General features: G+C 39.4%; 1 protein-coding gene across 1 annotated transcript in view; it reads left to right on the plus strand.

Annotated features, from left to right (window-relative positions):
* szt2 (SZT2 subunit of KICSTOR complex) overlaps positions 1–26,821 on the plus strand; it is a 125,662-nt gene that overhangs the window by 25,827 nt on the left and 73,014 nt on the right. The window contains exons 15-36 of the mRNA XM_034707092.1: positions 1,017–1,222; positions 1,420–1,656; positions 2,700–2,778; positions 2,938–3,026; positions 4,857–5,025; positions 5,227–5,344; positions 7,615–7,728; positions 8,248–8,442; positions 8,605–8,702; positions 11,378–11,516; positions 11,633–11,950; positions 12,069–12,276; positions 13,628–13,675; positions 14,323–14,450; positions 16,130–16,400; positions 17,966–18,143; positions 18,332–18,424; positions 18,571–18,649; positions 22,143–22,436; positions 22,520–22,655; positions 22,841–22,957; positions 23,077–23,146. Coding sequence (XP_034562983.1) covers positions 1,017–1,222; positions 1,420–1,656; positions 2,700–2,778; positions 2,938–3,026; positions 4,857–5,025; positions 5,227–5,344; positions 7,615–7,728; positions 8,248–8,442; positions 8,605–8,702; positions 11,378–11,516; positions 11,633–11,950; positions 12,069–12,276; positions 13,628–13,675; positions 14,323–14,450; positions 16,130–16,400; positions 17,966–18,143; positions 18,332–18,424; positions 18,571–18,649; positions 22,143–22,436; positions 22,520–22,655; positions 22,841–22,957; positions 23,077–23,146 — 3,384 coding nt within the window. The remainder of the gene's footprint in view (positions 1–1,016; positions 1,223–1,419; positions 1,657–2,699; positions 2,779–2,937; positions 3,027–4,856; positions 5,026–5,226; positions 5,345–7,614; positions 7,729–8,247; positions 8,443–8,604; positions 8,703–11,377; positions 11,517–11,632; positions 11,951–12,068; positions 12,277–13,627; positions 13,676–14,322; positions 14,451–16,129; positions 16,401–17,965; positions 18,144–18,331; positions 18,425–18,570; positions 18,650–22,142; positions 22,437–22,519; positions 22,656–22,840; positions 22,958–23,076; positions 23,147–26,821) is intronic.

The raw sequence follows: 26,821 nt of genomic DNA on the forward strand, positions 1-26,821 counted from the left end.
CTATTTTCAAGGTTTTATTTCAAGTTTAGCTACTATTTTTGTAAAAATGTTTTACTGTAATGGGTAAAATGTACTATTTTTTTAGATAACTTCAAAAAACAAACAATCTGGAAGAGAATCACTCTTTTCTTTTAGTCCAGTCACAGTCAGGTTGATTTATTCTTTGTTCAGTTTTGAACACATTCTCTGTTATTTGTTGACTTTGATACCAACAATGTTGAGAACTGACATATTGAAACTGTCAAGAATTTAGCTTTGTTAGTTTTAAAATATCATTTTTTATTTGTTTACGTCTGTCTAATGCCTGAAACACAAACAAGATTTTTCCACAAATATTTCATGACAATATTGGAGATTGTGTACAATTTTAAGGTTGTCTGAGTACTTTTTTCCACCACTGTATTAGTAAAGTAGTCCTTTCCTTAGTTTGTGTAAAAAGCAAGGGCATGAAAATCATGACAATCTTTGAGCAGTTTCTTTAGCTTTTCTCGGACCTGCTCCCAGGGGTGCCTTATATCTACCTCAGAGAGTCTTGCTGACATTCTTGCATAGACTATGTCATTGCATGCAACTCCCACTGGATGTCCTCCTCAGCATGCACTGCAAGCAAGACCTGCACCTCCTTGTCGCTCCACTGGTCGTAAACCTTCCTCTCACTCTCCATCTCCAAATACCAACGGTGGTAGTAAAATGAAAAAGTAAACACTGCAGTGTGCAGTTGCAGTCTTTTAAACATGGCAGGTCCAATGCAAACAGAAATGTGTGGCTTGCAGGCCCTGCCCCCAATGGTCCCTGGACCTTCGAAATGTTCTATCCCCCAAGCAGGGGCATTTTAGGGGGGAGATTAACTAGCCCTGAACAAAATTTAGACCCTGGGTCCATCGGTCAAAAAACATGTAGTGCCAGGGTAAAGCTCTGCCGGTCGAAAATGCCTCTTATACGATGTTTTACTTGGAATATTTTAGTGAGTTTGTCTCTCTATGGTAACCTTTCATGACATTTGTGTTTCTCATCAGATCGTGGAAGAGTTGCGAGAGCAGATCCTTAAACTTCGCTTCCCTCATCGCGTCCAGAACAAAGAGGCGACTCCAAAGACCAAAAGGAAAAGTGTTGGCCATCCATCACCATCCAAGTCTCCTTCCATCCCTGCACCTAAACCTGCACTGTCAGACAGACCGTGTGTAGTGGTGCTCAACAAGCCTCTAGAAAAGCTTCTGATAAGGTCAGTACATTTGGACAGGGCATCATTTTCTGTGTTTTTATAGTGCTCAACATCAAATGAATGATTCCAAGAGCTTGTTTGAGGTTTACATTTATTTGTAAAAATACCAAAAAGCTCAACACTATATTGTAGAATCAGTTCAAAAGATGGCTGCCATCTGGACACATTTAATGAAGTAAGCCCCTAATGCTTTATAGGTATGAGAAGCTACCGTTGGACCTTCGGACTCCTTTCATTTTTCACATGGAGAACTTCCCTCCACCCTCAAACAATGCCATGCCCCTCAGCATTGCAGCCAACCGGACAGCTTCCTCCACCCTGGCCTCTTTGTCCCGTTACTTCCTGCACCAGCGCTGGGTATGGGCTGTGCAGAGCAGCCAGGGACTGACTGTGGCTATGCAGGCTGTTGCTCACATCCTGTCCATGCTATCTGAGTAAGTTCACTCACACTTTATTTATAGTTACATTGTGGCCCAATTTATGTATTTAATAAGCATTTGCAACCTGTTTTATAGAAAAGAAAAAAAGGCAGTGCTTTCGGCATGCTTGCCTGATGTCTTAAGTTTAGTACGGACGGCACTGAATAGATGCATAATACGAACAGCAAAGCAAAGATGTATTAGAAATTAAAGCTGCAAGCAGCAATGAACGGGCCCTTGCACAAGCACCGCCTGATGTGCAGCAGGTGTTGCTGTGCTGCACTTTATGAGGCCTAGGCTGAAACTGTGAGCATACTCGTACAGTTATCAGCAGAGTGTACATTGCAGTACTGCCTGTCACCAGTCGGTGGTGCTGCGACTTTAATGATGTTCTGAAGGATTGTTCATCACAGATCATTATAGAAAGAGTTGTGATCACAAGCATGGTAAAAGCAGGATCTGGGAGTAAATATGGCTTGGGTCCAATAGGTGGTGCTTATGTTTCAAGTTTTTGGCAAAGAGAACCTCCAGTTTTGACAGTTTGTCACGACCCCAGTTTTCAGATTTCACGATTTTTTTTGGACAGCTTTGAATTGTTAATGTGTCTACTATAGAATTTCCCTAGAATTTTTCCTGTTGGTTTTTGGATATGGGTGCAGGAGGCTTTTTTTATGGTCCTGATGCCCTGAATATGCATGTCTGAAATCGTGCACGTAGCTAAAAAAACAAACTCTATTGGGAAGCTTATTTTACGTGTTTTTGGGACCCTATAGGGGGCGCTATGGAACAGATTTTTGAATTTTTTGGGCAAGAACTCCAAAATATATAAATAGGATGTGTGGCTGATGTGTGTGGCCAATTTGGTGAGATTTTGTGCATTTTAAAGCCCCCAAAAATCAATTTCCTGTTTATGGCGAGACATGTGCGTTTGATGCATCGCCTGCATGTCTGCCACACCCACAACTTTTAGATTTTGCTATATTTTTCTAATGCACTAATGGAAGAGCAGGGTGGTTGGTTTGATGTAGAATGCATGACTTTTTGATTCTTCTCCACAGGATCCGCATATCAGAGGGCTTTCACTTTGCTGCAAGTGGAGACGGCATCGTTAACATGGTGATAGAGCTGCCAATGAGGGTAAAGTACAGCGCAAAATCTAATATATGAGAATATTATACATTCAAGTTTTCCTATTTTAACATTTAGTTGTTTACTTTCTAAAAAATAATACATAATTGTTGTTTGGCAAAACTTGTACTCTTTATTTTTGCCACTACATTCTATTTTTATCCTCAGGCTGTGTCAGGGGAGACTGACAGAGAGAGCCACTCTTGTATCGTTCAGTACATCCTGTTTCCACCTCACTCTACATCCACTAAAGACAGGTAAGACTGAAGAATCAACTGGACCTTGTCAGATGGTTCTGATTTATCCTAGTTCCTTTGTTGTATGTCATCCCCAGAATTCTTTCCACCAACTGCCATCTGTCTGTCTGTCTGTCTGTCTGTCTGTCTGTCTGTCTGTCTGTCTGTCTGTCTGTCTGTCTGTCTGTCTGTCTGTCCTGTCAGCATTCATCATCAGCAATAAAGCCCCCCAAATAGTTTTTTATTCAAAAAATACAATTTGGCAGCAATCAAATGAACCTGATTCTTTACTCAGGTGAACCAATATATTTTTGTCTGTAACATTTAAAATATGGGTTTCACTTCACAACACATTGTAACTTTAATGGGCAGTCTAAGCCTATAGCAGCATAAATAAGAGCTGGTCCAAGCCTGACCCAACTCTAACTATAAGCTTTATCAAAAAGGAAAGTTTGAAGTCTACTCTTAAAAGTAGAGAGGGTGTCTGCCTCCCGGACCCTGACTGGTAGATGATTCCAAAGGAGAGGGCCCTGATACCTGAAGGTTCTACCTCCCATACTACTTATAGATGCTTTAGGTACGATGAGCAGGCCTGCATGTTGGGAGCGTAGAGTTCTAGAGGGGTAATAGGGCACTATGAGCTCTTTAAGATATGAATGTGTTTGATCATTAAGAGCTTTGTAGGTTAGAAGAAGGATTTTAAATTCTAGTCTAGATTTTATGGGGTGTCAGTGTACAGAAGCCAACACTGGAGAGATGTGCTCTCTCTTCCTAGTTCTGGTCAGTACTCCAGCTCCAGCATTTTGGGCCAGATGAAGAGTCTTTGGAGACTTATTACCCTTCATCCAATTTCTTTGGCCATTGTTCCATAGTCTATTAGAAGAAAAACCATTCACTTGACCTTGGTGTCAGATTAAACAGACAATTGAAAATAGAATGGCCTGGTTCCTTTACATCAGGGGTTCCCAAACTTTTCAGCCTGCGACCCCCAAATTATAGATGCAAAAGACTTGCGACCCCCACTGTCCCTCAAAGTGATTTAATGTGGCTTCATTTAGCTGGTCTGCAGAAAATTAGCCTACCTATATGAGCATGTGTCTGTGTTTCCTGATGCTTTAGATAATTAACTGTTCACTAACCCTAAACTTAGGAGTCATCTGGCAAAAAGGAAGGCAGAAAACTCATTACATTTTCTATTTTCAAGGTTTTATTTCAAGTTTAGCTACTATCTTTGTAAAAATGTTTTACTGTAATGGGTAAAATGTACTATTTTTTAGATAACTTAAAAAAACAAACAATCTGGAAGACATCTCACGACCACGATTTCGGTCTTGCAACCCCCAAGGGGGTCCCGACCCACACTTTGGGAACCCCTTCTTTACATAAGCGTCTAAAATTTACATTAGCTGTGCCCATGGCTGACCCAGTATTAGTAAATGAACCAAGCATTAAAGGGATTTAGAGGTCTGTACAAATCTCCATATGCCAATATTTATTATTTTTTAACTTGTTGTTATGTTGACGTGTTCATACTAGGTATGCTGAAACCTGCCATGGAGGCAAAGCATTCTTCAAATCTTTATTCCAACTCGTCTTTTTACAGGCAAACTAGCATTTTATATGGAAATGGACAAACTCTTTATACTAAACTGCTAGAGATTGGTTGAAAAAGCCCTTCTTATACACAGTGACTCACATAGATATGGTTTGGCTACCTTGGAATCCATAGTGGCTTTTCTCCATAGGCTGGCACTGAATCTTGTTTTCATTGTGAGATCATTTGTATTGTTTGCATGTACTGGAACAGTTTTTTCAACTTGCAGTTTTGTTTTATCTTCTGTTGCAATCCAGCTTCTCCACCGATGATGACAATGACACCGAAGTGGAGGCTGTAGACATGGACACAGAGCTGAACCTGGTGACAGAGTGTTGGGTCGAGCCACAGAGCGGCACGGTGATGAACTGCACGGAACAGCATCGCCACTTCAAGGGCTTCAAGTACCAGGAGATACCTCAAGCAGTGTGTATAACTAGCTTATACAGCACCACATCCAAATCTGATTATTAAAGCTGAGGTTTTGGGCGTGGGGGAATTATCATAGATCTTGGTGTGCAAGCAAGTAACTCAAGTCATTGCTGTATTTTGCAATAAGTTTTATGTATGTCTTTTTTTATTGTTATACAGTATATTTGAGTGTTTCACAGTTTTTCTGTTTTATAGATATTCCCAAGAGATCTGGCCTGTATGTCCACCATGATGACCTTTGAGTATTTGAGCCAACTGTGTCAGAATAAGGACCAGGTCTGCTCACTACCAGCTGGACTCAAGGATGTGAGGGGTAATAAAAAACTCAATATTTTTCTTAATATTCAAATAGTTTATTCTGACAATTCTAAATGATCACCTGCACACCTGTTATGGGTAGATGTATTCCGATTCTGAGCTTGAGCAATAGTTTTAATATCACACTTTAAAACTGAGAATAAGTCCTGTTTTGTCACATTGTACCTCTGTAAAATGCCAAATGGTCTTGAGTCTCAGGACAGATATCTTTACAAAATCATCTTGGCTGCAAGCAAAAAAGCTATCACACGTAAGTGGATGCAGACAAACCCACCAACAAAGGACGACTGGATTGCAATTGTAAACGAAATTTATTCCATGGAAAAACCCCCCTTCTTCTTAAGACTACGAGCTGATGTCTGTGTGAAATACTGGGAAAAATGGAACTCATATACCAGAATCTGTAACCCTTCACCTGTATAGATGGTATACTTTGTTTTGAACGATTGAATGGTCTGGAACAACCTCCTCTTTTTTTTCTTTTTTTAATTTTAATTTAATTTAATTTTGTTTTATTCTATTTACTTTTTCCCTTTTGTAAACCTGAAATTGAAATAAAAAGAAAGTGGAAAAAAAAAAAAAACTGAGAATAAGTAGAAATGTTTCTAATTAAAATGACCCACAGTATCAATATTCAATAATTATAATATAATAATAATAATAATAATAATAATAATAATAATAATAATAATAATAATAATAACTTTATTTATATAGCATCTTTAAAAACAAATGTTTACAAAGTGCCTTGACAAACGAAGCACAGTTCAGATAACAAAGTAAACATTTAGACTGCGAGGAGGAATTGAACAATGCAAAACAAAATGCAACGCAAGAGGTTAAAAAAAATACATGTCAATTACACAGTATGAAGTGGTGTGACAATAGACCAATAAATCATTGTTGAGAGGTTTGTCAAGGGTAAATAGATCAAATAAATTAATAATAATAATAATACAAATAAATAAAAATGGATAAGTAAATAAATAAATAAATAAATAAAATGGATAAGTAAATAAATAAATAAATAAAATGGATAAGTAAATAAATAAATAAAAATGGATAAGTAAATAAATAAATAAATAAAAATGGATAAGTAAATAAATAAATAAAAATGGATAAGTAAATAAATAAATAAAAATGGATAAGTAAATAAATAAATAAATAAAAATGGATAAGTAAATAAATAAATAAATAAAAATGGATAATTAAATAAATAAATAAATAAAAATGGATAAGTAAATAAATAAATAAAAATGGATAAGTAAATAAATAAATACAAATGGATAAGTAAATAAATAAATACAAATGGATAAGTAAATAAATAAATAAATAAATAAATAAATAAATAAATAAAAATGGATAAGTAAATAAATAAATAAGTAAATAAAAATGGATAAGTAAATAAATGAATAAGTAAATAAATAAAAATGGATAAGTAAATAAATGAATAAGTAAATAAATAAAAATGGATAAGTAAATAAATAAATAAGTAAATAAATAAAAATGGATAAGTAAGTAAAAGCATTAAAGGGGCAATAAAAGAGGTCTTCAGAATAAGAGGATGATATCACATCGGGAAAATTAGAAAACGTGTGATAAATGATAAATTAGGAACATTAAAATAAAAAATGAAAATTAATAATAATAAATAAAACAATAAATAATCGAATAAGATAATCAAATCAAATTTAAGACAATGAATTAGTTGGATAAAAACTAAAAATAATAATAAAATTGAAGTAAAAGCAGTTAGAAATATAAAATCACATAAAAGCAAGTCTGTAAAAATGGGTTTTAAGAAGAGATTTAAAAGATGTCACTGACTCTGCGAGTATTAATCTATTTAATATTACAGTTTAAGATTATCAATGATTTTTGTTTTTAACAAACTTTAATGTCAATATAATCGACGTCAGGCAGGCAGGAAAAAGAAAGTATAACTAAGACGAGGGCTATAGAAATGTTATATTTTAAAGGTCCAGTGTGAAGAAATAGGAATATTTGTTTTGTCAAAGTTTTGTCATTTGCTAATCAAATCAAGAACTTCTGCCCAGAACCTTTGACTTTTTAACATTCCCATGAGCAGTGAAAAGGTGTTCCTTTAGCATTGTTCTATTTGAAACATGTGTCTGGCACATCACGAGCAAAGTGATGACATTTTGATGACGTTCTTAAAATCTAATGATAGATTAAAAGCTTAAGACAAATTTTAAAGGCAAAGTCTTATAAGTGAATGTATGAATATGATTCTTCTGTTTACAGGTGAAGCCTTGTCCTCTGAGGAGAGCATTCACATGGTTCCCTTTCAGTTTGACCTTATTCAGCTGCTTCCAAAATGCCAGCAGGTTGAGCTCTTCTTCCTCACATTCAGTACAGGTACTGTTGTCATATAGTTGAATGGTCCCATATACATCAACAATGAGAACCATTTGCATCCACATGAGTTAAGGCTTTTTTTACTGGTATAATCTAGAAATACCCAAGGATATTTCAAAATGTTATATTTATTTTAATGCATATACATTTTTATATACAGTATATCTATATATGTAACCTTGCAGAGATTCTATATATCAACACATCACTTAATCCTTACAGGGCAGTTACGTCATTGCGACTATTATTTACTATTATTTTATCATGTGCATTGTTTACATTCACAGATATTCTTACCTTAAATATTGTTCTTTCATTCTACTTTGTTTGCTATTGACGTATTCCCTCGTCCCTATTTATGAGTTGCTGTAACAAGATAATCATCCAATGGGGATCAATAATTTGATATCTCATCTCATCTCTTCACATTTCATCAGCTATCATCAAATCCTCTATGTTATAGAAACAGTAAAGTCATTCTTGTTCACTTGTGGGTCTTCACCTTTTTTGTCTGATCAGGGGAAAATGAGGAGCACAGCTCCCCCTGTCTTCCCAATGAAGTCTTGCTGAGCCTCTTTCACAGCAACCTACAGCATGAGCTGAGTGACAGAGAGATCCCGTTAGCTGACAGCGACCATGCTGCCTTCATGCTACACATTTTGGAGCGAGAACGAGACGGCCATATGGTTCCATTCTCCTTACCTGTAATTAAAGGTCAGTACATGTCTTTGCAGCTCATCCCAGCTTTTATTTGACCAACTTCCACATTAAACAATAACAGAGCATAGATGATGACATTCATCTTATCTTATCAATACCTACCAAATGAATCAGTGTCAACATATCACCATTTCTAACTTTTATGTCTTGTTTCAGAAGAGTGTGTAAAGGCTACAGAAAGACAGGACCCCATGATGTCTTTCCACACCACTTGCAGCAGCAAAGAGGTGATGGGATCAACCAGCACTTTACAGGTAATTCAATCTTCAACACAAATAATATAAGACTCTAAAGCCATAATAAAACAAGACAGGCAGAAAACAGGGGGGAGATGACTTTAAACGAATATATGATCATATACACGAAAAACAAGAGGAAAAAAAGATTAAGGACATGTGTATGATAAATGATATATGATATATGTACCCCAACGTTCATTTCATTAGTCCACAAGCTAATTAGCTTGCTATCTGACATGCTCACTGTGGTAATACAATGATCACAGCAAACAGCTGTCCACAGATGACCCTGCAGCGGTTCAGATATAACACCAGATGGCGATATTTCCCCATTAGTAAACTTTCTCTATTGATTTGTAGTTGGACTCAGTGAGACTGAGGGGATTGACTCATACTGTATTGTTGCAATAACCAGGGTTCCCACGAGTCCTGGAAAAACTGGAAAACCTGGAAAACAGTTGACCAGTTTTCCAGTACTGGAAAACACTTGGAAAATGGGAGAAAAAGTCAAATGTCCTGGAAAATCACAGATTGTCCTGGAAAATTATTACAACATGACTGTGTGCGATCTAACAAGGTTAAAAAAACACATCCCTATTCAACATTTGTGGCCATTTTTGTCATTCAGATCTATTTAGGTCAATTTATGCACTGATCCTCTGATTATTATTATTATTTATTTATTTCAGTAAGGCAGCTTCCAGATTCCTTTGCTGGCTCTTTTGTTTTTTGCTTAGCTCATTTTATATTTTATGAGAAAAGAGAAAGCTGAGATGAGAGTTGCCCATCATTGTTACTGGGTTGCACTTATAAAGTGAAGTGCTGTACATCTGCAGTTGCATTATTCTATAATCAATTTGCCATCATTTTTAAGCATGTAAGAGATGATTTCATCGATGGCCATAGACTGCATGTCTTCAATGTAGACTTCCACTGAGAGGAACATATTAGACTGTTTAGGAACTAAATTAGGAACTATATTTAGACTGTCATACCAGCTTGATCATCACTGAAAATGTCCTGGAAATGTCCTGGAAAATGATCTCTGGAAAAGAGTGGGAACCCTGAGTAACTGATTGAGAAGCCAAAGAGCTTCCTCAGCTGATTGGCTGCAGTACAGGCAATTAACCCTGGCTCCTGTATGTTAATAGATTAAACAGAGGTCAAACTATGAAGTGAAGATACATGTCAAATTTGTTTTATCTCATACATTGTTTCTGTCATAGTTAGTTTTTATCATGTTGAATTATATTCACGTGTTAATTTTCTGATGAGCATAGTTTTTAATTTTGGATTTTAAAAAGAGGGTTGACAGCTCCGTTGACAAATGCGGGCGCCACCTTTCTGTGTTGGTCTGATTATACTCACGATTCTCTAACGATTTTCAAGAAAACTGGATTGAACTCAAAATTTAAATAACTAATATTTTATTTCAATTCTCAGATATGGACAGTTGGGATATATATGTGTTCTCTTATATTTCTTTGTAAACAAAGTCATCCTTTTTCATTTTTAAGGTGTGTTGTAACTCAAATAAAACCACTGCACACTTTTTTTCAGCAATTTGCAAAAAAACTAAAATGACTGTACAAAAATACCTTGTTGGAAAGTTTCAGAACAATTATAGAGAAATGGAAAGTGAGCGATTCCCAAATGAAAGTCTTAAATATTAAAACAAATAAGGTCAATCTCTTTAAATTAGGGATGTAAATTTCAAGTATTTTCCGTGATCAATCTTTGGAAATGTTAAAGATCGATTTTCGTTTAATCATTAAAAAAACGTGAACGTCTCCCATGTCAAAAATAATGACAAATGTGGTTTTTTTCCCCTGAATCAAATGTTCCTTCACGACACAGTGTATATTACTGACGGTATTAAACAGCTACAGATCATATTGAGGTGTTCAACATGTTAACATGCTGAATATCAACGTGAGGAGCAGGCTTATAAATAATCTCTGTGGACTCATGGTCATAGAGTGAAGACTCAGACTACAACATGTGGATTTACTGCAACAGGACAACTGAACATGATCAGATTTCAGACTCAGTGTCCAGTTTTCTGTTTACTCCTTCTTATTGAGAAAAATAATCATATGAATGTGGTCAGGTGTCAACCAAAAGTGCAACCGGGTCAGAATCAGTCCGGCGGTGGAGATAAAAAAGCGCTCGTGGAGACCTGTCACTCAGGTGCAGCCCCCAGCTGAGCGTCTCTGTGATCAACCCCTTCAGTCAGCTGATTCTGAAACATGCTTTAAACTTAAAACACTTCCACTCAGCGAGTGACGAGAGAGCAGACAAGAGACTTCATGATGTTGAACAAGTGGAGTATAATGCAGATAGAGCCTTCTACTGTTTAAAAATAATATCCAGATACAAATTATGTTGAATCGATTTTAATCCACCCTTATTTGTACTGATCTTGTACTGTCTTGTGATATGTGTCCTTACATCCCTAATCATGTATGATAAAGGAATATAGCGCTGTGGAGACTTGGCATTATAAGGTCCACTGTTAAATTCAATGTAATAAACTGCCGTGTGGAGATCTCCACTCTGTCGTCTGATGCTCCTTGCTATCTTGGGTTGATTGCTACCTGCTAAAACCTCTAGCTCTCTCCACCTACACCAACCACGTTACAAGTTCTTCCAACCCAACAATAAATATTTACCTCCTTTCCTTTTCACAGAGTTTTAGTAATGCTGATCTTGTGGATGAAGAGCCCTTGCTGGGGCAAAGGGACTGCTTAACACCACAGTGGAGGTGCTATGCCAAGTACATCAACTCGCAGCAAATTCTCCTCACCTTCCTTCCTGCTTCCTTTACAGGTACACCTTCAGTCGTTTTGTACTAGTACATACATCACATCTTTATATTTATCTTTATACACATCTTTTTGTTGTATTAAGGTCTGTTAAATGTGGGTCACATGTTTATTTTGCAGATGTTTTGATGTTAATGGCATCAGGGCTGGAGACAGAGCCTCAGAGTAACGTGAGCACACAGGAGGACGACACTCTGACACCCAGATCTCAGACTGACTCCCTGTCTGGTTCCACTAGTGGTCTAGAGAGGTCTGAGTCTGGCCTTAGTTTGGCTAGTAAACTAAGAAGGAGCTCAAGTAGCGGACACGTAACCCTCAAATCCCCTTTACTCTCACCTCATTCCGAGAACCAGACTGGGAATGCTGAATCTCTCACCCCAGAGCAGGAATGCTGGGGCGGCAGAGTGTCCGACACGGAACCTGGGAGCTCAGTGACAGGTATGTCTAATGGTCTTTTTCAGAGATTTAGCCTCAAAATGTTCATGTGTTCTACTTATACCTTATACCTTATGTGGCTGAAGAGTTAGGTGAAGAATGTACTTTCTAACTTTTCCAGATCTTGGAGAAAAAGAGGGAGTCCAGTTCTCTGAACCGCAGAAGACAGATTTCCACCTCAGCTTTGGCAGGCAGGTTCCTCAGCAGAACACCAGTGACGGCAGCCAACTGAAGTGTCCAGTTTATGTTTACAACTGCTCCCTGGAGCACTTGAAGGAGCAACTGGTGCATCCCAACTCCAGCCGCCAACCCAAAGACATCTTCTTCAGGTAATATAAGAGAGAAAAAGCAGGACCCGAACAGTGACAGAAATGTCAAACAACAACAACAACAATACAGCGGTAATCAGGATGAAATATCTGAGATTTTGAACTGTGCTGTGAGGTTTTCCCATTTAAGACACTTCATGTCTTTCATATAGTGATGGCCAAATTCCACCAGATCCTAGTCCGGTCCGTCTCCTATCAGTCACGGCACCAGAGTTGATGGGTTTCTATTCTAGTCAATGTGTTAACTTCCACTGGATCCGCTCCGTTACGTTCCAGTCCGGCACACCATAGTCCTCCGGATCAGATACGCAAGACTTCTATTTTTAGCAGGATGCCGGAGCACGACACATCAATCTCAACAGAGAAGATTGAACGGGACAGGAAGTCAGGCACCAAAACAAGATTAAGTCATCCGGTCAATTTTCAGAATAAAAGACATTGTCTTATTGCCAGCTCACGGTCATAATGAGCAAAGCCAAGCTTGGTCTCATCAGGTCAGAGGTTTTCAGAGGACGATAAAAACGACAAAGATGGGGAGACGAATCGAATATTCATTAATGCAGTAATTACTGAGGAAAAACCCTCGGTCACATGACTCCAGCTGTCTGGTGGTCCTGCTCCGTGCTACGTTCTGAAAATGCAACCGGTGAGTGTTGAAGGACGAGAGAGCACGGAGCCAGATCGGACACGGATCTGGTGGAAGTCCATGGTGAGGTCTTTTTGCAAAAAAAAACAAACGGACATTGTATTACTAGCTGTCAGTCTCCAGTGGTTTATCCAGCTTTAAGATTAAGTATCAGCCAAAACTGAAATTATAAGACAGAGAACAGAAACCATCTTAACTGAAATGTTGCTGTGTTTACTAACAATTAATCCACAATGTTGCCAAGGTCACGCTTCTTCACTGTGGTTAAATGGAAACCGATGAAATTGATGGTTTACCTCATACAGGAAAGATTATGTAAATATGTATACTTGCAGTGTTGGCATATCATGTGGAGACTATTCATGATCCTCCCACCCTGAGAAGGAAGTTGTACTCTTAGCATATAGGTAGATCCCAGAACGCACCTGGGGTTTTAGGAGGCTGAAATGGTACCATCAGTATAATAAAGTCAAATCAATTCTGTGGTTGAAGGTTCGGATGTTGCAGAAAGGCATGGCAGGAAAAGATTGAGCAAAGTATTATAAAACAAACAGAATTGCAGAACTAAGAAACTAAGTGCTGTACAAGAGCATACGATGAAGTTACCACTTAACTTGTTTTTCAAAATAAAAGTCACTTTCAGGAATGAGCTGCTGACAAGTTGTTAATATATGTGTCTTTGATTGTCTTCATACATGAGAATAGACCTCGAGATGCTGAATCCTGGGAGACGATACAGCAGATGAAGTTCAGGTAGCACTGCTTGATAATGCTCTTGCGCTCTCCTTGTCTATCTGCTGAGGTGGTCAGCTTTCATTGGATACTTCAGCGAGGTTAAGATGTGCTTTCTGTAGGCACTGAATCGCCTCTTAGTCCTGTCTGTGCTTCCTCCTAAGGCTTGTTTGTTGCACACAAGTCTTTAAATGCTCCGAAGAGGTTTTCATTTAGAAAGATTATCACCAAGCAACAAACAGCTTGAAAAGCTTAGAACATTATCTGGATGTAAGGATGCTATGGTCCCCCATGGGAACACTGGGGAGTGCTCCCTCTGGTTTGGCAGTTCATGGAAGATTTAATCTATTTCAACACTAAAGCTAAAGATGAACCTTTTATCCTTTAATGTATGAATGAATGTGTGTATGTGTGTGAGAGAGGGAGCACTTAAAAAGCATGCAAGGGAGTTCAGCTGTGACTCAACAGGCTTATTCGCCTCTTTCGCTTTGCTTACTGCAGTGATCACCTGGGCTAACCCTCTCTTACTGCTGATCCAACACACACTGAATGTGTTACTTGTGTCAATCAGAGACATTAAAGGAAATGAGTGACGAGAGGGTTCAGCAGATCCTTCATTTTTACTGTGCATGTTTATCACTTGTCTTTTTACTCGCGTCCCCTTGCAGGTCCCTGTCTCAGGACCGCAGCAGTCCGTCCCCCTGGACAGACCTCCTGGCTCAGCCTCACAAACACAAGGAGCTGGCCAACTACTGTGGCCTGCTGCAAGAGCATTACCATCAGTCCTACGTCAAAGGTAACCTCGCTTCTCATCTACCTTCATCAACACCCTGAATATCGATCAATCAATCAATCAATAAATCAATCAATCAATCAATCTTTATTTGTATAGCGCCAAATCACAACAAACGTTATCTCAAGACGCTTTTACAAACCGAGCAGGTCTAGACCACTCTATGTCAAATTATGAACAGAGACCCAACACCAAGACAGGATAAGACTCAGTCTGACCCCACCTTAATCCATCATGAGCATTGCACCTCACAGTATTTAGCTAGTTACAGTGGAGAGGACAAACTTCCTTTTAACAGGCAGAAACCTCCAGCAGAACCAAACTCATGTTAGACAGCCATCATGCCTCGACTGAGTTGGGTCTGGAAAGACAAATAGAGGGGAGTAAGAGAGAGAAGTGATAGTGATGAGACGAGTCGTAGAAGCTGTTGCCGCTGAAGTCCAGCACGTCCGTATCAGCTGGAGTCCAGATCGTCCGCAGCAGGAGGACGTCTACGGCAGCTCAGAGGAACCTACGAAATCAAGGGAGCTCAGGGACTCCAGAAAGGTCTATGGTTAGTAACTTTAATGGGACAGGCAGTAAGTGATGAAGGGGTTGGGGGGAAGGGGGTGAGCTAGGATCCCAGTGTGTTAGTGCGCCAGTTCCCCCGGCAGTCTAGGACTATAGCAGCATGACAAAAGCTGGTCCAAGCCTGATCCAGCTCTAACTATAAGCTTTATCAAAAAGGAAAGTTTGAAGCCTACTCTTAAAAGTAGAGAGGGTGTCTGCCTCCCGGACCCTGACTGGTAGATGATTCCAAAGGAGAGGGGCCTGATAACTGAAGGTTCTACCTCCCACACTACTTTTAGAGATTTTAGGTACAACTAGCAAGCCTGCATGTTGGGAGCGTAGAGTTCTAGAGGGGTAATAGGGCACTATGAGCTCTTTAAGATACGAGGGTGCCTGATTTTTAAGGGCTTTGTAGGTTAAATGAAGGATTTTAAGTTCTATTCTATATTTTATTGGGAGTCAGTGAAGAGAAGCTAACACTGGAGAAATGTGCTCTCTCTTCCTAGTTATAGTCAATACTCGAGCTGCGGCGTTTTGAACTAGCTGAAGAATCTTTAGAGACTTATTGGGGCAGCCTGATAAGAGGGAGTTACAGTGATGTAACCTGGAGGTAACAAATGCATGGACTAGTTTTTCTGCGTTGCTCTGAGATAGGATGTGTCCAATTTTAGAAATATTGCGCAGGTGAAAATAGGCTGACCTTGAGAACACAAAAGAAAAGTTCATGTATTTTTACTTGTCCCAGTATTCAAACTAACTACTCTTGTATTCAATTAAATGTGTTCAACCCTTAGAGATAAAGAGGTTTAGGAAATAGCGAATAAATGAAAGGGCGCGCGTACAAATAGATTTTTTGTTTGTATGTTTAAGTTATATTTTTGGGCTTTTACATCTTTATTAGTAAGGAGAGGATAGTGGATAGAGCTGGAAACTGGGAGAGAGAGTGGGGGAAGGACATGTGGTCTACATTAAAAAACAAAAAGGTGGTTTATTTTGAGGTTTTGCAGACAAGTCCCCGTCCCCCCCCTTCATTATATTCTACAAAGTTTTTCTGTTTTCTTGCAGATAGCTGTTAGTACTGTGAGACAAACCAACATGTTTAATGTCACTGTTGTGCTCCCTATGTTCCTCAGGAGTGTACCGCAGCCTGCAGCAGTCTTACAGCATCAGCTCTCAGGATGTCTTGATGGCCATGGACTACTGTGAAGAATCCCTGCAGGAGATTGACATCACCTCCTTCCTACAAACCCTTTGTGGACATATCAGGGTCTTCAGAGAACATGGTAAGGCTCCAGGATGGGGAGCCAATCCAGAACCTTCAAGGAATCCTGCCACCTTTAATACTGGAGAGATTGAGGAGGACAAACCAGATACAGACAGGGCTACTTTGGCTAACTCTTCCAGGTAAGACAATGAACAGTTTATTTTTTTTCTGTTGTCTCTTTTGTTCGTATTGCCCCAATTCATAACAAACGCCATCTCCAGACACTCAACATAAAGAACAAGTCTAGACTCAACTTCTTGTTATATTATTTACAGACCTCTAATATTAACCAAGCTTGATCAAAGAACTTTTAGAAAACTGACTCATGTTGAAAAGCCATATACTGCTACTGTGTTGGGAAACCAGAAACCCAGCATCAAGACAGGATAAGACTCAGTCTGACCCCACCTTAATCCACCATGAGCATTGCACCTCAAAGTATTTAGCTAATTACAGTGGAGAGGACAAACTTCCCTTAACAGGCAGAAACCTCGAGCAGAACCAGACTCATGTTAGACAGCCATCTGCCTCGACCTAGTTGGGTCTGGAAAGAGGGATAGAGGAGAATAAGAGAGAGAGGGAGCGGTGATAGTGATGAGACAGATAGTAATAGTACTTGTAGTAATGGCTGTTGCCTCTGGAGTCCAGCACGTCTGTATCAGCTGGAGTCTGGAGCGTCCACAGCAGGAGGACGTCTACGGTAGCTCAGAGGAACCTACGAGACAAGGGAGCTCAGGGACTCCAGAAAGGTCTATGGTTAGTAACTTTAATGGGACAGGGAGAGTTAAAGTAATAGATGGGGGGGTTGAGATAGGATCCCAGTGTGTCAGTCTAAGCCTATAGCAGCATAACTAAGAGCTGGTCCAAGCCTGATCCAGCTCCAACTATAAGCTTTATCAAAAAGGAAAGTTTGAAGCCTACTCTTAAAAGTAGAGAGGGTGTCTGCCTCCCAGACCCTGACTGGTAGATGATTCCAAAGGAGAGGGGCCTGATAACTGAAGGCTCTACCTCCCATACTACTTTTTGAACATGCATATATTACAACAGCCTGGCTCCACAATAGATTGGTGCCAGATATATGCTGAACTGGACATTGAACAATTTTTGTTCTGTTTTCAATAATAAACAAAGAGTTTATTGTTCTGCAACTTGTTAGAATCAATTTGGTTTGATGATTTCATGCACTATAGATTACATACAGACGAAAATGACACATTTTTTACAACTGTATGAAAATTGTATGGCAACTGTATTTTGCAAAATTGTTAAACTATTTGACGACATGTAGTCTGTGGTGAACCTCTTCTGACCTTTTACTTCTGAGAGACACAGCCTCTCTGGAATGGCTTTGTACACCCAGTCATGTTACTACCCTGTTGCAAATGAACCTAATTAGTAAGGAGATGTTCCTGAAAGTGCATTTTTTATTGTTGCACAACTATTTTAGTGTTTTGCTGTCTCTATCTTAACAGTCTTGACATGTCTTGCTGGTATCAAATTTAAAATGCGCACATAAATATATATTAAAAACAATATATTGATTTAGGCTTACCATTTGATATGTTATCTTTACACCATTCTTAACTAAACATCGGGTTTAAATGATTTGCAAACCATCAAATTCTGCAGCAATCAGTTCTTGTCTTCCAGCCAATTCCCTGAACTACAGAACAATTATAAATGTTGTGATATTTCATGCAAATAGCATTGACATGGAGGACATCAGTGAAGCAGAAGCTGGAGCTGGATGGAAATACTCTGATCCTACGTCTCCACTGATTCTGGATGAGTCAAAGACAGAAACAATTCCTGAGTTTTCTCTGACAGTTCTTCAGACACAGCCAAAGTGTGAAGTGTATCCAGACCTGCACAAAATAATACAGGTACAGCATGAAGTCTTCAATGAAAACCCATTTTTATCTGGTGTTTTTTATTAGATTTTTTAAATCAAATAAATAAACATTGTTATTATTTTAATCCTACAAGCATGACTTAATTGATAACTATGTGAAATACCAAGTGAATCATGTGAAAGTGATTTTATTTACTTTTCAACATTATGGTTCCACAGGATAAATTCATGGAGATTGTGTCTCAGTATTTCAAAACCGTGCCTTCCAATCCTCACTACTTCTTCTACTGCCCCCCATCATCCAAAAGAGACGTGAGTGGACAAAGATGTGTTTTGCATATGCGATTTTTACTTCAAAAAAGTTGAAGAGTTAGCTTAGGCTTGGGTATGGACATCACACTCACATTCACAAGCCCTTGTTATTAACAGGCAGAGCTGAATCCTTTTTTTCCCCCCAGGATGACTCAGAGGATGCGGATGTAGGGAGGAGACATAGTGAGGACCTGGTGTCAGAAGCTGAGCAAGCTACTGAGGATGGTGAGTGTATTAAAAAAAACTTTAATTTTCTTATTCTGCACATGCATATCTGCCATTATTACATAGTAATAACTTAGACAGACATTCAAACAGAGAAATAGCGAGTTTATGACATCGACAAAGGCTAGGGCTAGAATCAAAGTCTTTCCTCAAGAGTATGTACATATCATTAGTACATGATATGTTGTCTACAAGTTGAGATACTAACATGCCCTTAAAGCTGGGGTTGGTAATCAGATTTAGATACTGGTGTCTTACTGGTTAAAATGATCTTTATGTCCTGATGGCAATCAATACATGATGTGTTCCTAAAAAAGAGTGAAAAAAACCTGCTATCTACAGCCAGAGTAAACCTGGGAAAACACTAACCAATCACCGTTTTTTGGCTCCCCAAATTTTAAACCAATCAAATCCCGTCCAGCCGTTCTGCCCTCCTCCTGCGCGTACATTTCCCCGGCGTGCACTCCTCCGAGTCCCCGTCCCCTGACTCTATTTACTGCCCCTCTCGCCCGTCCTCGGGCCTGTCCCCTCTGACCTGATGAGGTACTTTGCTCAGGACTGTAGTCCGGATCAGAGTCTAAAAAGCTCTCACCAACAAGCAGAATAATTAATGACGTTCAGTAAGTCCTACAGAAAATATATATGTATTGTAGCGTCCGTCCGGATGCTGTAGTGATGACGAGCCGATTCGTGAACACGTTGATCTTTAATAACCGTTCACTGTCGGCCGTGATCACGCCAACCAACAAAACAACAATCAATGTTTGAATGAATGAAGAACTTCTCCTCTCCTCTCTCCGACTCTCCCACTCTACACCTCTCCTGATGCCTTCACTGACGGTCAACACTGTAGGAATTAAGAACATCTACACTGAACACGTTTAACAAACAGTAGAGCTGTTATAGTATTATATATGTGTTATAACTTTTCTCCTGATATCGTGTCACCAGTACAACTGGATAATGCTAGCATGACAGTTGTGAGTACTAACAGCAGCCATGTTTGTTTGTGTTTTTAACTTTCACTATGAGAATGTTTTGGTGAGGACCGGTTTTGAATCAGTCACGATCATATGGTCGAGAATCAGCAGCGCTCGTGCATGTGAGCGGGGGGGGGCGTCGTTTTGGAGGAGCTCCGAGGGGAGGAGGGGAGGGGTTAGACGGAGTCATGAGGAAAAGCTACATTCAAATTCATGCTGGTTTTCCGAGACTACCAACCCCAGCTTTAATTTGGTACTTCCTGATAATTGAGTAGAGTGACTGACACTCATTAATTACATTGACCAACACAGTATTTTCAAATAAAAATGCACAATAAAGAATTATCCAGCATTTTTTTTTAAAGAACAGACCTAAAAAAAATGGAGAATTTTGAGTCATATAAATGTTGAATATTTGCATTGATGAAAGGAGCAGCATGAGCCATCATCTTATTAATTCATACATTTTTAGTTTATTATTTTATTTGACAGGGACCATGCACAACTCAACTGCTGAGCCAGAGTTAGCTAAAGGAGCTCATTTACATCTGTGGTCCCTGGGAAGGAAGATCTAAGAACACACGATACAAACAATCTAAAAAGACAATATTCAAACAACTAAAAAAACAATACAAAACTTCACAACAGTATGTCACATTGATACCTACTGTATATCTATCAGACTGATGTGTAAAAAAGGTTAAATCAATGATCACATGACTGGTTAGCCTTGAGCCATGATTTCAGTTTGGTTTTGAAGACACTGAAGCTTGTGCAGTTTCTCATAATGGTCGTAAATTGAATTCTACTTTTCTGCAGCTCGGACTGAAAAAGCAGATTGACCAAAAGCAGTTTTCTTAAATTCAGGTGAACAGATGCCCTGGTCTCCCTAGCATAGTTCCTGCAGAGTGACACACATTGTTTAAATGGTGGTGGTGCCTGATCATGAACTAAGTTATACATCAGACTAGGGATGTACATTTCAAGTATTTTCCGTGATCAATCTTTTGAAATGTTAACAATCAATTATCCTTTAATCATTGAAAAAACATAAACGTTTTCCGTCAAAAACAATGCCAAATGCGTTTTTTTCCCCCCTAAATCAAATGTTCGTTCACGAAACAATGTATATAACTGACAGTGTTGAGTAGCTACAGATCATATTGAGGTGTTCAAAATATTAAACACGCTCAATATCAACATGTGGAGCAGGCTCATAATCTCCACGGACATAGTCATAAAAGTGAAGGCTCAGACTTCAACAAGGGTACTTGTTTAAAGGTGACATATCATGCAAAATTGACTTTTTAATGGTTCTTTACCTGAAATATGTTTCCCTGGCATGTCTACAAACCCCCCGAGAATGAAAAAAATCCATTCTGCCCCTGTTTTGATTTCTCCACCTTTCTGTAAATGTGTGTGAAACGAGCCGTTTCAGACTTCAGTGTTTTTGTTACGTAACAACAATATCCGGTCTGTCACGGAATCAGAGCTCGGAGCTTGTTCAGCCCATAGACTGTATAAAATAATACTGAATCCCTCCTCCGTTTTTCATTCCCTGCACACATGTGTGCTAACAAGGAGCTTAGGAGGGAGGCATGCTAGTTGTAGGCTGTCTTAATAAACACAAAGGTCGGTTTTACTCCCCACGTCTGCAGATTTGAAGATCTAGTGGATGATTTTTATTTATCATGGATAAGTGCTAGCGCTAATTAGCATAGCCACATAGCTATATGTTCATAGCTGTAGCTGTAGCTGTGTACCAAGACACACGTCGACATACTGACAAATAAAACAACAAGAAACACTAAATCTGTGACCAATCCTTCATAAAAGGTCCTGCTGCCTTTCTGGCAGAGGTCGGTTTTACTCCCCACGTCTGCAGATTTGAAGATCTAGTGGATGATTTTTATTTATCATGGATAAGTGCTAGCGCTAGTTAGCATAGCCACATAGCTACATGTTCGTAGCTGTGTACCAAGACACACGTCTACATACTGATAAATAAAACAACAAGAAACACTAAATCTGTGACCAATCGTTCAGAAAGGTCCTGCTGCAGGCGCCTCTCCGTCGGGATCAGATTCAGAGGGTTGAAGTAACGCGATCTCTGAGCAGCCGTGTATATTCAGCCAACATGTAAACATTAGATCAACGTGCTGGAGAGCCGAGGCACATCCACTTCCTGAGGGGGCGTGGTCAGAGGGAAAACAGAGTGTTCTGATGAGGAATGAAGAAGAGGGCTTTACAGGCATGCCAAAATCTGATTTCAAAGTGTTTTTTTGAGCATAAACTTTAAAGACATGTTTTGGGGACCTCTTAGACCAATATATATTGATGAAAAAAGCGTGATATGTCCCCTTTAAGTCCCCTCAGACACATTCAGCAGTATATGGAAATGATCTGTGTTATCTTGCCTTTCTTCAAACAGTAAATCCTTCTCAGCTTGTGTAATAGCAAGTAGTAGAGAGACACTAACTTTTACTTCTCATCTGTTCCTCCTCCATGTGTAGAAAACATGCAAGGCTCCTGCATCATGACAGAAAGTGACACGGACTTGGTGGTAGAGTATGAGGAGCAACCAGACATCAGAACCCAAGGGGAGGGCGAAGACCAGTCTCTGTCAGACTCCAACACTGTCAATCAGGACCAGGACTCCTTCAGCATCCTAGAAGAGGGAGACTCCCTGTTGGAGCCCGATGGGCCCCAGATGGACATGCCACCACTGTTTGTTCATGTCACTTGTTCTGTCAATATGAAAAGCTGCCATGGCTCCATGCCCATACAAACACTGCCTACCTGCCTTGGTGAGTGAAACTTGTTTGTCTCTTCACTTAAACATTAGTTTGGTTAAGATCTTGGTTCTCAGATTCCACTTTTGTGAATGCAGGTGAGATTATTTCCTGCCTGGAGAATGCAGAGTCCTTACAGACTGTGGATTTGAATGACCTCTCAGTAACATTGGATATTTTCGTCCTGACACTACCACTGGAGATTGAAGTCATGGCTGAATTCCATCATAACAGGTAAGTCAAAGAAGACTGCACAGTAACAGTTCAACAAGTTTACAGGTGAAGTGGATAATGCAAAAAATCTTCGGAAGTGGTACAAGACACTATGTAGCAAAGATTTTACAGAAGTTCCACAAAGTTGGTGCACCATGTTGAACTCAGTTATAGCTCAGTTTGAGTTAAAGAGACTTTGGATGCAGGTACACATCAGAGAGCAGCGTGTCCCTGAATCGTTCACCTGGGCAGCCCTCCTCCTATCGCTCTGATGACGAGCTGGTGGCAGTGTTGGACAGCCTGAGGGGAGCTGGTGTTGATGGGTGAGTTTGTTTAACACATCTACTTTTTCTCTGTGACAACGCGAAGCTGAACTTTGCCTGATTGATTTTGATTCTGTCAATCATCAGGAATGTTCTGTGTTCTGTCTTTCCTTCCTCAGGGCCTCCAGTGATTCCCTTTCCAAACTCCCGATTCCACACAAATTAGCAATTCTCGCCACAATGGATGAGGTGAGACTTGAACTGCATACCTAGTGTGACTTGTCAAAACAGCAAAAACACAATTATACAACAAGTGATAATGTAATATCAACAGAATAGCCTTACTTATTAATTTCACCTGTTTCCCAAGTTATTTTGAGACATTCAACATGGTTAGTACATGTCCCTGACCTGATTCTGTGAAGTTAAATGAACATAAATAATCTGTAAACATTTTTAACACAATAAATTCCAGTTAAGCCATATGGAAATTTTCTAGCTTGAGAGAAGTCTCAGCAAATGGTTGTTCAGCATCGGTCTGGTTCTGCTTGAGGTCTCTGCCTGTTAAAAGGGAGATGTTCCTTGCTCTGGTATTTTGTTCAATGTTGCTTGTGGTGGATTAAAGCTGGTAGCTGGTAGTCTCGGAAAACTAGCATGAATTTGAATGTAGCTTTTCCTCCCCGCTCACATGCACGAGCGCAGCTGATTCACGACCATATGATGGTGACTGATTTAAAACCTGTCCTCACCAAAACATTCTCATAGTGAAAGTTAAAAACACAAACAAACATGGCTGCTGTTAGTACTCACAACTGTCATGCTAGCATTATCCAGTTGTACTGGTGACACGATATCAGGAGAAAAGTTATAACACATATATAATACTGTAACAGCTCTACTGTTTGTTAAACGTGTTCAGTGTAGATGTTCTTAATTCCTACAGTGTTGACAGTTAGTGAAGGCATCAGGAGAGGTGTAGAGAGTGTGAGCTGGAGAGAGGAGAGACAAGAGGAGAAGTTCTTCATTCATTCAAACTTTGATTGTTGCTTTGGTTGGTTGGTGTGATCACGGCCGACAGTGACCGGTTATTAAAGATCAACGTGTTCACGAATCGGCTCGTCATCCCTACAGCGTCCGGACGGACGCTACAGTACATCTACATTTTCTGTAGGACTTACTAGATGTCATTCATTCTCCTGCTTGTCAGAGCCCCCGTGGTGAGAGCTTTTTAGACTCTGATCCGGACTACAGTCCTGAGCAAAGCACCTCATCAGTAGCAGTAAATAGAGTCAGGGGAAGCAGAGGCAGGGGACGGGGACGCTGGGGAAATGTACCCGCAGGAGGAGGGCAGAACGGCAGGACGGGATTTGAATGGTTTAAAATTTGGGGACCAAAAAACGGTGATTGGTTGGTGTTTTCCCAGGTTTACTCCGGCTGTAGATAGCAGTTTTTTTCACTCTTTTTTAAGAACACATTATGTATTGATTACCATCAGGACATAAAGATCATTTTAACCAGTATAACAAAAAGTGGATCTAAATCTGATTACCAACCCCAGCTTTAATCTAGGGTCCTCGTAAATAATACTAAAAAGAGTACAGCCTCGACCTGTTCTTTTTGTAAAGTGTCTTGAGATTACGATTTCCTATGAATTGGTGCTATATAAATGAAGATTGGTTGCTTGATTTAGGCGGCCAATGCAGAAGTGTTTAAAACTGCAGTTTCTCGAGCGTCTACTTGAGGCTGGCTCCAAAAGTACCAGGAACCACATACACACCACTTCAAAAAAGTCACTCTTTCCAGCAGAATTAAACATGTTTACATCCTGGTTCAAAAAAAGACTTTAGTCTGAATAACTCATTTCTCGATTGGCACACACTGTGAAATTTTTCAAAAAGCAGCAGTTTCAAAGATATAAAGATTACACGTTTTTCATTATGAGAGGCACAGCTGACTTGAATGACAGGCGGGAACACTGCAGCTGTTGGCAAGGAGTCTCAAAGTCGCCACTTTACTTTACACTAGCTTGACAGAAGTTAGGTTGAGTTCAGCATTTCCAATATGGAATATGGCACCTGCTGACGATTGGCCTCAAAACAGCTCTTCAGAAACAGATGGTTGACATCAGGGATACCACGTCCATTAATTATAGTCTATGGTTTGCACATTTAAAAAAAGTACTGGCATGCACCCTTTTAAACTTAAATTTGTTCTATAAACTCTATCTCAGCACCACTAAGTGAAGTAGGAAGATATAACAAGGGTTGCAAAGGGGTGGAACATTTCCGCTAAATTTCTGGAAAGTTTCCGGTAAATTTCTGGAAAGTTTCCGGTATATTTCCATTGGAAATTAAGCTGGGAAATTTTGGAAACATTCTAAATTGGAAACTTTCCATTGTAATTAATGGGAATTAACTGGGAATTGAGGGTCATTTAATGGAAAGGTATCATATTCAAGCATAAAAATTTGTTTTGTTATAAGCAGACATCCATCCAAAATAATACAATTAAAACAGATTTATTTGTAGAACTTTATCCAGTGTGAAATATTTTATTGAACAATCAACTCTTTCGTTGAAGAACAAAAACATGAATGTTGAGTTAAATATTACTCATCCCCCCGACCCAACCCATTCAAAAATTAACAAAAATGCAATCCCAACAAAGTCCCATTCAAAATGTTAAATGAAAAGAGCCGCTCTCCCTCCAACAAAGTCCCATTCAACCATAGACTGTATGAAATATGGACGTAGTATCCGTGACGTCACCCATCTGTTCCTGAGAGCTGTTTTGAAGCAAATTGATGGCAGCAGCCATATTGGAAATATGGAACTCAACTAGGCAGAGTGTGACGTAGTGTGAGCCTCCTAGCCAATAGCTATGCGTTCCCGACCGGGAGTCACATCAGTCATGTCCTTATTTGGGCAAAACTCGTAATCTTAATATCTTCTGAACCGTCACGCTAGAAAAAAATTCACCCCCCGTACAGTGTGTGCTGATAGAGAGATTAGCTTCATAGGGCCAAGCCGTTTTTTGAACCAGGCTGTAAACATGTTTATTAATGCTGCAAAGATCCTTTTTTTCCCATTCATTTCTATGTGGTTTCTGGTGTTTCTGCAGCCAGCCTCAAGCGGATTTTCGATGTATTGCAGTTTATAGCACTTCCGCATTGGCTTCATCGTTTGAGACCGGAGGTTGCAGCTTGCATTCAACATGCAAATCAAAAAGCATCTTCCCTCAAGCTTCTCAAGCCGAGCCTCTGCAGGATTCTAGAAATCATGTGCTTCATGTGATGGAGGAATGCACAGTGCATGTAGGGGGCGTGGTCTCAATAGCCCTGCAGTAAGCAGTGTGCTATGTGCATGTAATTGAGGAATAGCATAGATATTCAACTGTACTTACATGAAATCTGGTTGTTTGAGTCAGGATTATGCTCAAGTATATATTCCCCAACTATATTTAAGTTCCCTATTAAGAGCCAACCTTCAATTTAGTCAATTCCTGCTTTATTCCCGTTTATTCCCATAAATTCCCACTGAAAGTTTCCAACTTTGAAAATTCCCGGAATTTTGCGACCATAGATATAACCACACTATACACATACAGTACAAGCTGATTACAATAAGATTGACTTTTCATCTGCAGGTGCACAACCCAGTAAACCCTATGAGTTTGTCCTCTGATTTTGGTGCAAACTTGGTTGTCAAGCATAGTTTCCAGACTTTCTCTATGTTGCATTTTAACTAGGAGGTTGCATGTCAAAGATGAAGCAAAGGTGTCCTACAAAAGAAGTGTTGTCTTGGTGGAACTTTTGCACTTAGATGTTAATGTCCCCTATTATGATGGCAAAATCCATGCAAAGGGAAACATCATGAAGTATTATACTACACATGCATAGAAGATAAAAGCCCTGATTTCTTCAAC

Source organism: Notolabrus celidotus, chromosome 2 (assembly GCF_009762535.1).
Source record: "Notolabrus celidotus isolate fNotCel1 chromosome 2, fNotCel1.pri, whole genome shotgun sequence".
Lineage (NCBI taxonomy): Eukaryota > Metazoa > Chordata > Actinopteri > Labriformes > Labridae > Notolabrus > Notolabrus celidotus.